Source organism: Myzus persicae, unplaced genomic scaffold (assembly GCF_001856785.1).
Source record: "Myzus persicae strain clone G006 unplaced genomic scaffold, MPER_G0061.0, whole genome shotgun sequence".
In the NCBI taxonomy this organism is placed as follows: Eukaryota; Metazoa; Arthropoda; class Insecta; order Hemiptera; family Aphididae; genus Myzus; species Myzus persicae.
Genome location: NW_019104134.1, coordinates 114,537 through 133,273, shown reverse-complemented (window position 1 = coordinate 133,273; position 18,737 = coordinate 114,537). Strand labels below are relative to the sequence as shown.

General features: G+C 29.3%; 2 protein-coding genes across 2 annotated transcripts; one reads left to right on the top strand and one right to left on the bottom strand.

Annotated features, from left to right (window-relative positions):
• The first annotated feature begins 2,561 nt into the window (after positions 1–2,561).
• Positions 2,562–3,388, top strand: LOC111039112. The gene is made up of 2 exons (XM_022322436.1): positions 2,562–2,740; positions 2,900–3,388. The coding sequence occupies exons 1-2, from the start codon at positions 2,638–2,640 to the stop codon at positions 3,301–3,303; spliced, it is 507 nt and encodes a 168-aa protein (XP_022178128.1). The 5' UTR covers positions 2,562–2,637; the 3' UTR covers positions 3,304–3,388.
• A 3,215-nt stretch (positions 3,389–6,603) lies between these two features.
• On the bottom strand, positions 6,604–18,737 carry LOC111039115. Its single transcript, XM_022322439.1, has 9 exons — positions 18,708–18,737; positions 17,983–18,315; positions 14,370–14,666; positions 12,175–12,262; positions 11,927–12,090; positions 11,697–11,808; positions 11,416–11,606; positions 7,510–7,678; positions 6,604–6,686 (listed from the first exon to the last, which is right to left on the bottom strand). Exons 1-9 carry the CDS (start codon positions 18,735–18,737, stop codon positions 6,604–6,606), a joined length of 1,467 nt encoding a protein of 488 aa, XP_022178131.1.

Here is an 18,737-nt window from a genome sequence, read left to right as displayed (position 1 = left end):
TTACTAATTACTTGATTGTAGAATATTTAATTACAAATTACAAATTACTCAAAATACCAGTATTTAATTATAAATTACTAATTACTTGATTGTAGAATATTTAATTACAAATTACAAATTACATAATTCAATTACTTAAAATTACCAATTACTTTTAAAAATTATTTATATAAAAAAGTGCATAAAATAATTCAAAAAAACATTAGAAAAATATGGGTACATAGAAAAATTAGATAATCCCGTAATTTTGATTGCCTTTTAAAAATACTAGTTTTTCGAATTGTTCATCAGACAACCGGGAACAAGTAGGTGCCATTATGAAGCCAGCAAATGAAAACAATCTTTCTACCGGTGCTGACGAACAAATATTAGTATCATAATTAATAAATAATTGTTTCACAACAAGATAATTGTTTAAACATGTAAAACTTTTATTTTTGTCGTTAAAAAATTGCAATATCTGTAATAAAATAATCTTTCAGTATCGCTACAAATTACTAACCATTATATTTATCAGTAGATAGAATTGATAGAAGCATAAACTTTGAATTGTCCAGTTCAATTTTAAATTTATACTAGAAAGTAATTGTTGGTAATTATAAATTACTAATTACACAAATATTATGTAATTAATTATCAATTACAAATTACATCAACATTTTATAATCAATTACCAATTACAAATTACTGAAGTAATTGAATTACTGTAATTGAAAAGTGCCCAACCAAAGGTGACTACACAATAAACTATATAGCCTTACATTTTGCCATACAATGTTTTGTTTCATTCTATGTTGGAGGTACACGTGTACTTAAATATTGGTATTTCAATGTATATTTTTATATTTATCTATTAAATATGTAATATCCGGTTGACATTTATTCTAATAATTAAAATAGTCAAAATATAGAAGTTCTAGTTGGGTTCTGAGCTTTCTCTGAGGTGTTGATCAGTTGTAAAGTAAGCTCCTTGGCCATTTTTGAGATGAGCAAAAAGATGTATCATATAGGGAGGGATCTCTCATGCATTGGGATGGATAGGATTCTCCAAGCAACTTCAGAACTAAAAATTTTGCACCCTGCTTCATACTTAGATATTTCATCCCACTAATTTTTTTAAGAAAAATTAGTCACATCCTTTATTTGGGTAATTGCATATGTACTTTATAGAATTCACAGCGATCTTAACTAGAAACGTTTTATAGCGATGAGTGAGTGGTATTTAGAAAAGCATAAATCTCAAAGTTAAAAAAAAAACTAAAAAAAAAAATTATATTTTTTGAGATAATTAGTGCACCCTCTTAAATGGATCACAATGTATACCTTTATACACTATCTGGCCACTTGCACTTCGTTGCTCGTTAAAAATACCATTTCGATATGATTCAACATTTATGTTCAATTCGTCATTTAGTGATGTTCAAAACTTCTCGTGACAAATTCCTGGGAATTTACTCAATCTTAATCTCATTTAAAAATGTTTAACACAGTCATACAAAACACAGGTCAAAAATTATATTTAATCAAAATAACTATATTTTATCTCTTTTTTTAAGCTTTGTACAATTGAAAACATTTTTTAAATCGGTAACCAATAAAAAATTGATAATTACTTCTGTATAATATAAATAAAATAAAATTATAAAAATTTTAAATGACTTAAATATTTAATCAACAACAAAATTATAAAAAAAATAGAGTTAAGAATACCATTTTTACTAAGCCTAGATAATATGTAGTCACACTCAATTTGATTGATAGCAAAAATTATTATTATCATTTATCTATGTTCTATAAAAATTCTTAAATTTGCAATAAAAAAGGTAGGTAAGTGGGTAACGCACTGCAGTACATTATGTGTCTAGGGAGTCACTGTAGTGGATGTGTTAAATTTAAATTCAATGATATAAAATCATAACATAAGAAAAAGACGGTATGTCAGCCTATAATATTACTAAGTAATTATATTTTATTATATTGTTGTAGGTAGTTAAAGTAATCTATATTACTATATAATAGGATTTATAGAGCTTCAGTAAGTTAAATTCATTTTTCTTTTTTTAAAGTGCATTTGAAAATATACTAGATTCACTTTCCCACTGGATAATATACTGATGTTGAAAATCGACTCATTATTTCAACTAGGTACTTATAACGTACACAGACACAAAAAATAATAATAAAAAAAAACGCACACACACATCATCGCCAAATCAATACATTCATCCCTCCGCTCAAAATCTAAATTTAATGGCCACTTATTGAGATCAAATGTTGAATACAATTTTTTGAAATAGTGAAGCTTTCTAAAAGCAAAAAAGTCTCAAATCGATTAAGTAGTTCCAGAGATGACCCCAATCAATTTTTCTTCTTTACGTATTAGTATATATTACCCGTATTTATATGGATTAACTAAATTATTTTTTTATTGGCTATAGTGTTGTTAAGTAAACAAACTTATATTATTAATAACAGTAAACAGTACAACTAATTGTAATTTCTAGGTAACCGTGCATAACAATCATTTTAGTTGGACAGCAGTCTAAAAGAAAAGACGTTTTTTAAATCCATTCGCTCAAAGCTAATTTTTAAAAAGTTAACACTTGTTTCAAAACTCGTCAGAATAATATTGTAAAAATGGCAGCAAAGAAAGTAGGAGACTCGGCCGAACTCAACTACGACATGAACTACAATTTGTTTCTGCTGAAGACTTCTATGCAGAATTTGAAAACGGCACAGGGTAATTAAAATACTGTATAATTATCATTAACTATGATTACCTAGCAAATACGTCGAGTGCTGAACACTGTACGGTGGCTTCACTGCGTTTTTTTTTTTTTACATTCACGTCACCGTTTTTACCTCCCATTCACAATAATGACCGTTTTTCGCGTCGCAGAAAAACACAACGTGAACCGCTGGGTGCACAAACTGTTGGCGAGCAACAAGACGGTCGCCGAGATGAAGCTCCGGAACGACTTCATGTTCCACTTGGTGACGGCCGTCCAGGAGGGCGAGATCCGGGCGCCGTTCAACCAGTATCCGCCGTCGTCGCCACTCAGCAGCCTGACGTACCTGCTGACGGGCAGCTCGCCCAGTTCCAGTGGCAAGGACGCGAAAAAAGGAGCCGGCGCCTGGGAGTGCGATCTGCCCAGCGAGGACACCGACAAGCCCATGTTGTACAGGCAATCGCCGGACGGCGGCGCCTTTTTGGCCGCACAGCCTGTGCCCAAGTGCGGAGCGTTCTGTTACTTGGCCGTGGTCAGCAAGCCGCCCGCCAAGGACGACAAGCCCAAACTGTGATAATACCGCAAACGAAATAAATACGATCCGTTGGACATTTGCGTCGGCGTGGTTTTTTTCGCTGCGTTGTCGTTCGAGGGTTAGGTTAGGGGTTAGTCACATGAGTCTGACGCGTAAAATACAAGCTTCGTGATAGAAAAAAAAAGACGCCCGCCGCCTGTACGCATATGGTGGTTGGCGACGAGCTGTCCGGCGAAGACTGTCGACCGCGGTAACCCGTCTAGGAAGACCGAAGCTCTGCTGAGCCGGATTCACGGGTACATACGTCGTGTGTCGTGTCGTGCGAGGGTGTGGTAACTGTACGGTCACGACTGGTAACCGTATTGGTTTAAAAGTTGAGCCGCACTCAGCGCTTGGTACACTCGGTCGCAACCAGGTTATTGAGTGATATCAAAAACGTGATGTCCAATCACGATCCTACGTTTGATCGACCAAGCACTACGCACGACGTAGCTTTGAATCCGGCTTTAGATTTATCCATTAGAGCGGCGTTTCTAAAACATTTTTATCCACGGAACCCTTTTTTATGGACACTTCCACCGTGGAACTCCGGATTTTTTTTTTAGCTTTTCGTATTGCGCTTTTAACAGTAAGTTATTACAGCTTGACAATTAGAACCACTATACTTTGTATCAATACTTAAAATGCGTCATTTCGGGTAAGGATTATTCGCAATAAAAGTTATAACGATGTGTCAACATTTAAAATTAAAAATTTTGAAAAAAAAAACACGAATTTCGCGGAACCCTGGTTTTTTTTAAAAAAACGCTTAATTTTAATGATGTGCGGTGTGTCTCACACTGTATATTATTATTGAGGTATTTCTGGGCTTGTTGTGCTGAAATGGTTAGTTTTAGTCGAGAAACTTAGAAACCTATATTGTCGATGCCAGTGGTTTCGCGTCGCAGTCGCCTGTCAGCGTAATATAAAATGTTAATACGACGAACTTTTATTAATTTATTATATAATTGGTGTGTGTTAGAGGTTTTCCTAGTATCTCTAGTGGAAAAACGTCATCAGTTTTCCGAGGATAAGATGGCTTTGGTATGTATACCTACTTGTCTATCACGTGTCAACAAAAAATATCTCATTTCTTCGTTTGAGGCGACGTACCTAGGTATTATTATTTCATATTAAATGTATATACTTTATATTATTATTGAGTTCTAGGTTTTTTTATTTTTTATTTTTTTTACCTTCCTAAGTGGTGAGTTTCAAATATCTTTTAGAACGATTTCGCTTATTTTATAATTTATATAAATTGGATACTATATAGGTACCTATTTTGATTGATTTTTGTAGTCAGTGATTTTTCTTACAAGTGTTTGAAGTTCAAATGTTGACAAAATTTAACCTTGCAAATTATTTTGTAGTTAAAAATGTATAGAATATTAAATTTTTATAGCAAAAGATTGAATTTAATTCGCGAGGAGGCTCGTTATAACCAGCTAGTTAATACTGAAGTCCACACCCGACATTTTTTTTACAGACATTTTAAGTTCAAATTTGGACGAAATTAGAAATTTAATTAAAGAACATGCGATTTTAGTTGTTTTGTTGTAATTTAAAAATTATAATTATGGATGCAAAGAACTTTTCATATATTATTATATTTTGCGTACACAATGAAATTCTCAAAAACAATTGAATACATTTTCATACATTATGCTCAATTTACACTACAAACGTGTGCACAGCGTTCAATGGTAAATCGGTATATTGACTCAAAAGTAACAACCGAAGTGATGAATACACCTTGGTAAAACAATAATGGAATATTGCGGTATAAATATATGATGAGTAAATATAATAAAAGCAATGTTTTCATAAAAAATTTATTGAAAATACCGTATTCCTATAACAGCCAAATAGACTACTATAGTCTACGAGAACATATTATGTAAATAATATCAGAAAATAAACATTTCTTAGTAATATAGGCTCACTGTCTTCGCTCAGAGTCGTTATCCTCATACCGACGATATTTTATTTCACCCGTTTTTTAGATTTTGTTGATAGGTAATTAAAACCTATAAGACCGGAGGAGTCAATGGACACGTCAAACGGTTATATTATAATAATGTATATTTTAATCATCATAACAGTAATCAGCGTGATTTGTTACGTTTAAGAAAAAATAAACATATATTTTGTTGCAAGTTGTTATAATTAGAATCAAGAACAGTGAACAAAATGAACCAAGAAAAATTATTAAAAACAAGTCCGGAACCTTGAGGTAATTACCGTACGGTGTATGAAAATAAGAAATCACGGAATAATAATATGCTCGGCGATCAGCACCCAGAATTTAATAAAATCAAAATATAAATTAATTAGCGCACACTCAAACGAACGTAATATTATAACTAGTCCTTAAGACTCGCAAAACTAAAAAAATTATAATTTTTACTCTTCGGGTAAAGTCAAACGGAATATTACTATAAAACAATATCGGCGCACTCGATTAGATCACGGCGGCAGTGTTAAAATATTCGCCCAGCCGGACTTAACATAATAATATAATATTACTCAAAAGACAAGAGTTTATTCATTTGACAGGTGTTTTTCTGTAACAATCTGTAGGCATACGTATGTAATATTATAATATGTTATAAGGCTCGATGTGATATTTTTTTTTTTTTTTTAACATTAATTTCATAATAAATTTATTGTAATATATATATTATATATGCTAAAAGCCTAAAAATATGTCAATTTAAAATGCATTTCGACGATTAACACGAAAGATAATACTTTATATACCTACACAAATAAGTGTCCAAGTTTCACAGTTTAATGTTCTACAGCACAACGTAATCTATAGTGGTATAAAACCGTAGTGCAAAATATAAAATTAAAAGGTATGAGTCAACATAACGTGGTTGACTCGTAAGCGATTTGTTTGTAAATGAAATACGGTCCGCTTAAATTTTCAAATTATTTTGTAGTTAAAAATGTATAAAATGTACATTTTTTTTAACTAAGAATAAACAATTTAAATCAAGGTTTCTCATAAGTAGTTCATACTTTAACCAAAAAATCTAAAATATATATTATAGACAAATAAATTATATAGGTTAATTAACTCGATATTTTTATAGTGAATGCACATACCCCCAAGTACCTATAACAAAAAAATAACACTTTCTAACCCAACCCAAGTCCTTACAATAATAACCACAATAATACCATAAGTACCTATTCTTAGTCGATAAGAAAACAAAATAAAAACAGTTGACTTATCAAAATGTCTAGAACATAAAATGTGTTTATTATTGTTAGTGAGTAAGCACATCAAAATTAAATGTTATGGAAATTAAATGTCCAAAAGTATTTTATTGCTGCAATACATGCCTCATTCTTTGCTCCTTTTTTTGATGAATCTATAAAATATATAAATATAAATTAATAAACTAATTACTGTAGAAACATTTTTTTCCCCGTGTGTACGGCCAATATTTACGAGTATTGTATAATATGTTATTATTATGTTTGTATTTTGTTAAAATTAAGTCATTAGGAGCGTCATTTGGGAGGGCTGCAACTTTTTTTAAAACGCCTTCTTTAGCATGCCAAAAATAAAATATTCGTTAAGTGTATTAAGTCAGATATTGAGTCTGTATTTTTATTTCAAACAATTGTAGATGTGGTCTGACAATTATAATCGATCGACAACCAAGAAGAACATATTACCTACACTATAAGAATGAGTTTAGTGCATAGACTGATAAGCACAATAATGCTATAATGTCAAAAAATTATTTAAAATTATTATTTTAAGTTCAGAACTGTGGAGAGCTGTATGACGAATGACAATAGTGGCCGGTACCACCGACCCAATGTGGAATACAGTTGGCAGAGAAGGCGAAGAATCTGATGACATCTAGAGGAAATGTTTTCCCCCGTTCCCCCACCAGAAAGGGGAACTATGATTATGGCCTGGTGACGATTTAAAATGGATTGTGAACATTTTGGCACCAAAAATAAAAAATAAAACCGAAATTATGCCCCTGTTAAAGCCATCGATTGATATTCTATTTATTTTTGTTTTATATAGTAAATGGTTAGGTATATAAAATATAACATACTTATCATGTCTGAGTTTACAATAAATGGAATATTGAAATCTATTTACAATTAAAAACGTATTTCAAAAATAAATTCAACACGTATCACGGTAATAATATAATGTTACAAAAATATTACGTTGTCCAGTGAATGGAACTCCATCTATAACACAGGACACTTGAAAACATGATGGAAAATCTAAACAACGAGTAACTATAAATTCTGTACCCGGCTTCATGTGATTTAATAACTGTACCGGATTGTATTTTGATGGGTCTTCAGGAAATAATTTCATAGGAGCAGCAACCTAAAAAAAATAGAGCTTGAGTTATAAAATTAAAATATAGTGTGTTGTTTACTTGTGAGTATCGACACAAAATATAAATAACATAATATTATGACCTTAAATTTGTATTTAAATTACTGTTTCGTTGGATGATATAAATTATAAAGAGAATGAGATGGATTGCCTACTGAATATTAAAATAAATATTAATAAATATTTAACCTTAACCTATAGTGGCACCTATAGTGAATTCCCAGTGGCGTGGTGAAACGTTTATAACCAACAGTGCACAGCATATATTTCAGTACTTACCCCTTCCTAATCCTCTTAATAAAATGTACAGGTAATATATGATTTATTTTTTACAGGGCTCGGAACTTAATGCACTTAAAAAGTACTAAATATGCATGCTCTTATGCGCTTAAAAAAGTACAAATATGCACTTATATTTTATTTTTTTACACAAAATTTTCATTTGCAGAAATATTTTATAAAATTATAAATATGGAAAAGGCAAAGTAATATTTATTTTTTATTTTTAATCATAATTTAAACAACAAAAAAATTATATAAGAATGCCTCCAAAATGTACCTTGAATAAAATAAATACGTATAAGTCGGAACTGACAATATAATATCTCGGCAGTAGGTCTATTAATGCCATCAGCCTATCAACAATAATCATTGAATTATTTCTCTAGAAAAGTATTTATAGAAAATCATCGTATTTCTATTGCAGCTGTTTCTATTTTCTATTTATTTTCTATTTATATAATATTCTATTTTAAATAAAGCAAGCTGTAGTTATGATTTATAAATATTTATACATTATAGAGGAAAAACATGGTTTTTAATGCCAAATGGAAATTTAAAAAATACGATACAAGAATATCAAATAAATTCTTTCAATATGAATCTATTTATTTTTTTATTTACGAATCTTCATATATTATAATTTATAAATTAATATACCTACTCTAAAAAAATGTAAAATAAATATGCTCTAAACTCTAAAAATTATTAAATATGCAAAAATATACACCATAAACTTTTGACATGTTTTTCGTAGTGTCTTAGAATGAATTTCTAGCTCACTTAGCAATAAATCTAACGGTCCAAAAAAAACATGCAAATGCAACAACTTCCGAGCCCTATAACATAACTATTAAGCTACTGTAAATATAAAATGCCGTTCACAGCGCCCTGTAAATTCATACCCAGTTATACTGTTTCGTTATTGTCGAACTGAGTAATATATCAACATTAAATGGAAAACAATAAATTGTAACAGCTCTGTTTATTTTAATACACCAATAACTAATAAGTGCGACCATTGAGTGTGTGTCGTATACTACAATATACTCGATCGGTCAACCATTGATCGATATTGTAATATCAGGATATTACACAGAGGTGTTTTAGAAAGTATACAGCATATCATCCCATTTGCACAACTGTCATTAAATACGCCTATTCCTTGGTAAAAGTATTCAAGGTAAAGTAGTGTATACACTTGCATACCCATAGGTACTCATTCGATCATTAAAAAATAATGAGATAACATTAACTCTAAAAAACTGCTAAAATACCATTTTTATACTCACGAATATTGTGTAATAAATATAAATATTCAGGCCCGATATAAGGCCAATGTGAGCCTATAGGTTTGGTGTTCAAACTTTTTTCGCCTCCGTTATACTAGCCTTTTTAAAAAATATTTTTTGAAAATTTAAAAATATATTGTAGATACACATTTTTTTTAAATTTTTCAATTAGAAAAACCCGTCATTACTCAACTCGAATAAATAACAAAATAATATTTTGGACTTATTAACTTAATCCACACATCCAATCCATTGTATGTGTAAATAAGTACAAGTAAAAAAATCGAATCTCTAGTGTATCTTCTATGTGTAGTATATGCTCACCCAAAATGAAAATTAATCTAAACCTTAAAATTACTATCCAAAGTGTAAATATGTAATGCCCTGACAACAAAACTAACCTTACCTTTTAATCTGTAGCTGTGTAATAATTAGAACCCGGATTAAGTGCCTCAACAACTATCCCAAGACATTCTAAAAATATCAAAAAATGCATTTTAACCGCAATAATGTCGTAAAACGACCCTTGTCAAATTGGGCAGTATGTAAACTGCGGCCAAATTAACTTTTTCTAAAAGTCGATATGTAAACTGCGGCAAAAAAAAATTTAATATTATACAATCTGTGACAAAACCGATAAGACACATTATACAAACTGGCAATTTATTTTATATACCTACCAAAGTTATTATATACTACAGCTTGGTTTAGAAAATTTCAAAATTTGGGTTTATCCAAACTTTATATTGAAGGAGACACAGATGAAGAAAAATTTTTTAATTATATTTTCGGTCTTCCGTTCCTTGAACCTGAAGAAGTCGAAGATTCGTTTGTTTTTGATTTGATTGCAGATATGCCATCTAATAATCAAATAGTAAAATTTTGCAATTATTTAACAGAAAATTATATGCAAGAAATATTCCCTCCTTCTTTGTGGGCATCGAAATCAGAAGTTATAACAAATAATGTATGTGAATCTTTCCATTCAAAATTTAATGCATATTTTTATCATCATCATCCATCACAAATTTATTAACGAACAGCGACAAATGAAAGAAGATGGACGAATTTCAGGATACGAATTTTTGAAGAAAGTATGTTTTAAGAATAAGCGACAAAATGTTTAATAAAGTAGAGTAAATAGGTAATTATTGTATTATTTGAATTTTTTTTACCATACGATCAAAACGATTTCTTAAAATAATTTTTATTAATAATAATATTTTTCAATTTTCAAATTTCTTTTCTCTTAATTTTTACTCCTAATACTCTAACAGTCTCTAGAGACTTCAATAATTAAGTGTAATATAATATGGACTCCATAAACATTTGATAATACGTAGGTACATTGTACAAGATATATAGGTGCACATAGGTATGTATATATGAGTAGTATATAATAACTTTGGTAGGTATATAAAATAAATTGCCGCAGTTTGTATAATGTGTCTTACCGGTTTTGTCGCAGATTGTATAATGTTAAATTTTCTTTTTTGCCGCAGTTTACATATGGACTTTTAGAAAAAGGTTAATTTTGACGCAGTTTACCATCTCCCGTCAAATTGAACTCGATTTACATGTAACACCGACTGACCAATTAGTAGGTATGAGTCCTGGACGCATAACAGTCGTTAATCGAAATGTAGATAGATAAATACGTTATCGACGTATCGAAATAATAAACATGTGATAAAGGTCGGAACAGAGTTTCTAATATTTTGAATCACCAATTAAGTTTAATATTAAAATATATGCAATGCATATATACATGTGCACCAAAAATTAACAAAATTATTTTTAATTTCAAAAAATGCAAAATGAAAAAGTTTAAATTTTCAATTACGCTTTAATAAAGATGACATTAAGGACACTGAACAGTATACTAAGTAAATAAAAAAAATCCTGCAATTATAAAACTAAAGGTACAACAAAATATTATATTCCAATAAATAATAATAATAGATCAATTAATATTTCAACAAGTTGACTGAACCAAAGTCCTAGTCTTAACATTCATCATACCCTTTATATTTCAGGAAATTCAAATTGATCAATGTGTTTTAACTATAGGTACTGTTCATTTGGCATAAATTGTAAATATAGTAAATTTATAATATAATAATATAATTTATAATTTTACATTTATTTGGATACCTTCGATCGTTCGTCTTGTAAATTGATGCCTTTTGGAGCAGGCTGTATTTTCCAATGATTTATTAATTGATACATTGCTAATGAAGCAAAATGTGGCCATGGAAATTCCTCCTGTGGCGGTCCCATAGGTTTTTGTGCTGTACCATTTTCCCCATTTTCCATCTCTATGTCTACGGAAGATTCTTTGTTTTCTTCTAATTAAATATATTTAATAGTATTTATAGATACTTACACAATATGAGCAATACTAAAAGTTAACCACTCAAACACTTTTAACCTACCAGATTGCATGTTTAATTTTTTAGCCAACATATTACGAAATAAATTTTCACATGCCTTTTGTTTCGCTTCACTCTTGGAAATATTATTTGCTACATACGTCTGGCCGTCAATCTACGGTGAGCATATATTATTACACCAAAAATAAAATCAAGTTTTCTCATTTAATTATAGCCCAACAGTGGAGTATTTACGGGGAGGAGGGGGGCCAGGGGTGCTGGTTTTACCTTACCTCAATTGTAGCAGTATAAATCCTACCATTCAAAAATGGCCGGTCTTCTATTTGGATTGGTACGTCTCGGAACAACTCAGAAAATACCGCCAATGCACTTTTAGGCGATATTAAACGATGTATTCGAGCATTCAAGCGCCTTTTATATAATTTCTTATCAATCTCTAATACAAAAATACGTTTAGAATAATTTAAAATAATCAATTAATAAGCATGACAATAGCTTAAATTAAAAATGATCGACTTACTACGTTTGACGGGCCATCTTATTTCACAATTATCATCAATTGATTCTATTGCCTTAACACTGTCATCTTCAGGTCTCATCATTTCCATCTATATAGCCAACGAGAGAACACAAACTATTTTTATAAATGAGGCAAAGAAGTGAAAACCGTTTGCGCGAGACCGCCAAGACACTTTTACTTTAGCAGATAATACATCAGAACCGTTCTTTATGCTAACAGTTTAGCATAAAATAATCATAATAATAATAATTTACTATTATTAACAGTAAGTTTAGTATTAACTATCATTATCATAATTATAATTTATAACTATAATAGTTATTATTATTATTTGTTATTTATTATCATTATCGTTATTATAAGAGGACAGTGTTTGATCTGTCAATGTCTATGTAGTTACCATCACAAGTTATGACAAAATATCACTGACTTGGACTTTAAATGAACACAAGATTTTTAGATATAGATTTAAAGAATCCTACTATGATATGATAAATATGGCATCGAGTTGACGATGGGGTTTGCAAGTTGAGCTTCACAATAAATTCAAATTTTAAAATGGTAGGTATGTAATTGAACTATAAAAATATAATTAATAATCTGAGAAAAACAAAAATACTCGAATTTTTATTTTTCAAATAAGTTGATTATATCTGTATTGGAAAATCGTATGAAAATATTGTGTTTATATATAACAAACAAATAAATATTATTGGCAGAAAAAAATAGTTTCAACCATAACTAAGTGTACAAAACAGCAACACATTTTAAGCTTAGCCGCTTCAGTTTCGTGTTCATGTGATATGCCCCAAAAATAATATTTGCAATCTTTGATCCAAGGTAGTACCTAAATTGAAAACTATGCTTCATACTAATAATAGTCCAATAACTGCACGAGAAAAAATAATGTAGTCATCGATAAATAGGGCTATGAATTTGTAGGAAAGTGCATTTTTTTTTGTGATTGTGACTTGTAACTTTGTAAGTACATAATTTGAATTATGTAACTACGAATCCATTTATGCAACTTTTATTTTGCATTTTTTTGAATTTGTCGACATTTTTAATTGTTTAGTTCATTTTTGTGCATTTTTAGGTCATATTTTCGTTTTTTAGTTTTTGTACACAGGCTGTTTATAAGTCGATAAAATAAGGCGATTTCTAGATAACTACACAAGATATGTGTAAGTTTTTTATTTTTTTAATTTCTAAATAATGTTTCAGGTGAATAGCATTAAGTATAGAAAATTCAAATTCAATTAACAGTTTTATTATTTTATATACTAATGTATAATATCATGTACCTAATATTAATATAAATATAAAAATTAAATTAAAAACCATTTTAAATGAATTTTATACTATAATTTTTGGCATTTTATATTGCATTTTTTTTCATATTTTCAATGCATATTTTAAGGCTTTTTAGTGCATTAAATTCACAGCCCTATTTATAAACAATAAATATACTAATTTAGTCCAAGATTTGGAAACGACAAATATGTTAGATATCTAATAGCTACCTAGTTGAGTTATTATCATGACAACGTGTCTTATTATTTTTATGTCTTTCGCTGTATACAATTATAAACTGTATGTGTAAAAAACTAAGAAGTACCTCTTCAAACCGTTATAAAAAAAAAAACTTTTTAACCATTAGAAATAGAAATTAGAGAAAAATACAGAAAAATGCAGAAAACAAATAACAAATTTTAATAAATATAACATTATTGCATTCGTCTTTTTATTATCGATATACGATATTCATTTAGCTATTATTTTATTTATTATTTTAATCGATCGACTTATCCATAAATTGTATACCTATATTATACAGTTTTTTTAAATTAAAATTAGAAAAAAATATTTTCGACCACACCAATTGGTTAGAAACAATCGTATGTCTGTAAAAATAGGAATGGCAATTTTTTTTTGAGTTTGACAGACCTTACATTAATATTGAAACAATTAGAACCTATTATAGCTTAAGTGTCAAGAGACTCAATAGGTATATATATATAGGTAGATACCTAAAACAACCCTAGACTCAATTCGATGAAAAAGATTTTATTAGAACTCAATTGGAATACAGCCAAAAACTAACACATTCATTTATAAAGAAGGAAAATGAAAAAATATGTTTGACTGCAAGTCGAAAAAAATGTAGTTGATTAATCATAAAGTAATAAAATTACTTGTTCGACGGAGTTTATGGAACTTCTTCTACTTGTATAATCAGTATCAGAAATGTACGATTGAAATGAACAATTGGAATTTGATACACCATGTTTCGCCAGCAGTTGGTTAATGCCATACTTAGAAACTAATAGGTCGGAGTTCGAACACGATTTGTCACTATATTGATCAAAGTTAATGTCATTAGTAAAATACTCGTTCGAACTCTCCGTCCCAACTATTTCTCTCTGAAGCGATTGTTTCTCTAGACAGCTGTCTTCGGAGTCTCTGCGTTCAATTAATTTACTCTGTTTTTCCTGGAATCGTTTGATTTATAATTAAAAATGGTTTATAATATATATTTATATATTTTACCAAGCTCCACAGCCGAATAGTGTCGTACTATTACACACTATTACTAATAATAATAATAATCGTCAAATATTTTTTCTCGTAGCGTGTGATACCGCGGTTTGATTAATAATTATATAGAAACATGTATTGCAAAATGGAGATAATGTCAAAACAAAGTAAATAATAATACAATAGCACAAAGATCCTAGATTTTCTTACGTTAATGAACATTGTGGTGTTGTACGATTGAGAACGTTTTACCTTTTAAGCAACACGATTGAGAACGATATTTCTAGCGAAGTTGCCATTTATCTTAACTTTTAGTAATAATTTTTAGGGCTGAGATTTTGATGCAATGGCATCTTTATTTGGTGATTTGAAACGTTGTTTTGTAAGTATAAAATGTGTAAACTGATTTTTTTTTTTTGTATTATTTTTAAAAAAATGCATTTTTTGGGCATTTTTCACAATTTTTTTATAATATGTACGACAATTCATGCGATTAACAAGAGACATTTGGCATACTGTCGACGGTTAATAATAAATTATCATAGCTAGGCTTTTAGGCTCAAACTATTGCCGTTTTTTATCAAATTTAAAATTTAAATATGATTTTTTTGTTAAAAATTTATTAAATGTTTAACTTTAATAGCTAAGGATTGAAAATTTAAAACAAAATTCTATGTAAGTTTATTTTGTAACCAAAATATAGTGATTGATATCTTATATATATATATTGTATATGTATTGTATTTTTATTATTTTTATTTTTAATTAATGTGGCAACGTTGCATAAAAGTTAGCAATACTAAATAGAGAACGTCCATCTCAATCGTGTTCTACCCGAATATTGTAAATAACTTTGGAATGTACCTTTTACCTGTACCTACCTGTACATCTCATTTTGAAATGACAGATATCGTATTTTTCATATGTACCTACATAATAATATACACATGGTTAATGGTCTTACACATGGTTAATGGTCTCAGAGGTTGAACCCTGATATTATCAATAAAAAAAATGAATAAATAATAGCAATGAAAATGAAAAAGAGTAAACCATTATTGAAGTATAATTGATCATAATATATATATACCGATGACAAATTAATAGAACCAATATAATATTATGATCAATTATACTTCTTATATATATATATAAGAAATGTAATTGAATCGAAAATAACGAAAGATGGATTGACCATCTGTGATAGTCGTAGACATCATCATAATATTTTAGAAACATTTTATTCTAGAATAGTGTTTACTGTTTAGGGCTGGTAATAATAATGATTTTATGTACATACATATAGATATGAGTTACCTATCCTATGTGATTATATCGTATAATGTCTAGACGCTGCTAGACCAAAACCAAAAGTCTACGATATATTTCATATTTTTTGTCCAATTTCTTACTGCTACAATGCAAACACATATTTCGACCATTTTAATACCATGAATCCCTTAGCCCTAGTAATTATTTTCCACGAAGTGATAGTGTTACGCTCGCCCATTAGTTTAGGGCCAAGGTGAATAATATTATATTATCATATTGTACTGTAATATTATGTATACTATTAAGATCGATGTTATAAAAATAATGTAATACTAAAAAATAGAAAAATTAAAAATCATAATAATATTTCAAGTGCTTTTTATGAACAAAGTATTATAATAATGAAATTTTTAGTTTTTATTGTTTTAAATATTTTTATCATAGGAAAATGGTTTGCAACACACATATATAAAATATGAGTGATTTGATGCTGGTTTCTATGATTTTTTATGTAATAACTAATAATGAAAAAACAACTCGAGACCAATGGAAGTACGTAAGACACGCTGCAATGCCGACGGCGTGTTAATAAGAATATTATAAATAATGTTAGGTAATAATCATTTAGAGTATTAAATTTATTAAAATATCTACATAATAGTTATATAAATATAAACAGAATGAGTAAATGTTTATAAATTATAATTTAAATTAATAAAAAAATTGTTTTTGGACGATCTAATTACTGAATAAAAGGCAATACATAATAATAGAGTTTCCATATTTTATTTTACTTCAACCGGGACAAACAATTTTTTTTTAAGGAAATATCGTACCACTCCTCCCTAATAAACCAGCTGCAATAGGTATACTATTTTTTCGTAACTATAGGTAAATACCACAATGGTCAGCACTATACAACATACCGTCTGTAAGGCAAAAACGAATTTAATATTACACATCAAATGAGTGACCCACAAAACTATCAATAATCGATAATTTACTAAAAAAAAATTGTCGAGTATGAGCAGGAAAACAGCGAACACGTTCAGTAGATAATAATATTGCAAAAAAACGGAGGAAAAAAATGACTGTCAATCTATCCCAAAACCCTTTATCGGGACAACGGGACGCTGTATTCGAAACCGGCAAGGTTCCGGCCAAAATGGGACGTGTGGTAATTTGGAAGTACGAGTGCCTAAATTTAAAACTGTGATCCTGCTAATTGATTCTTACAACTGAAAGGGAAAAAATTAGACTAATAATATTGATAAACAATAAATTATACCATTCGAGACCGCGATCAGGAAACAAAAAATATATTACCTATCTAATGGCTGTCAATTGTATGTCTCTTTAATCAGATAAAATTAAAAACTGCATAACATGAAAAAAAAGAAGTACGTACTGAAACAGTAAATTAATATTATATGAAACTTTATAATCATTAGAAAAATAAATTAGGGAAAAATCGCATTTTGCATCCGAAATAAATAACAAGATTTTAATAAATAAAAAATTATTGCATCCATTTAATTATTATGTTTATGTATTATTGAAATCAACCGAATCATACATAAGCTAAGTACTTATATTAATCATTTTTATTAACAATAGTAAAAAACGTTTTAACCACAAAAATAGAACTGTTTATTACGAACACTAATAAATCTGTAAAAGTAAAAAGGAACGTTTTCTTTTTAGGTTTGACTGGACTAATTTTAGTCTTAACTCTTTAGTATTTAGACACTCGTGTACATGATATACTCAATGTACCTATTATATCTTAAATGCCACTGGATTTAATCAGTATATAGATTATAGGTACCTAAAACAAACAGGGGCTCAAATTCGATCAAAAAGGTTTTATTGGGACTTAGTTGGAATACAGCCAAAAGCTAACACATTTATTTATAAAAGAGGAAGATAGGTACAATAATATTTTTGACCACAGGTTGAAAAAAATGTAGTTGGCTAATCATAAAGTAATAAAATTACTCGTTCAACGGAGCTGATGGAACTTCTTCCACTTGTATAATCAATATCAATATTTTTAATAATTGACAAATCTTCGGACGATTCGGTATTAGAATTGAACGATTGAACTGAATTATCAGAACTTGTTCCATCGTGTTTCTCAAATAGTTGGTTCATGCCATACTTGGAACCTAATAAGTCGGAAATCGAGCATGGTTTGTCACCATCTCCGTCATAGTTATTAGAAAAATACTCGTTCGAACACTCCGTCCCAAATACTTCTCTCTGGCGCGATTGTTTCGCTAGACAGCTGTCTTCGGAGTCTCTGCGTTCAACGAAGTCACTCTCTCTTTCCTGAAATTGTTTAATTGATAATTATTAAAAATGGTTTATAGTACTTATACGATATATTTGTTTTGTTAAAAAGTGCAGCCGAATAGCGTTATATTGTTACAGACTCCTACTACTAATAATAATATTGTCAAGTGTTTTTTTTCTCTCGGAGTGTGGAATAGGTAATAAGTGTTTTATATTTGGAAAGGATTTTTTAAAAAAGATTTTTAAAATCCAAGGTACTATAGTAACATGGTAAAAAAAAACATGCTTAAAAATTTTAGGAAATTTTGGGGAAGGAGCTATAGTAATTTTCGGAAGTGCTTAGCCCCTAAATCAGCCTACTTAATATTTAATAACAAATAAAAATGATAACAATGAAACGAATTTTAAAAATAATTCTAAAAGCTCACTAATGTCATTGAATTTTCTAGATCAGACAT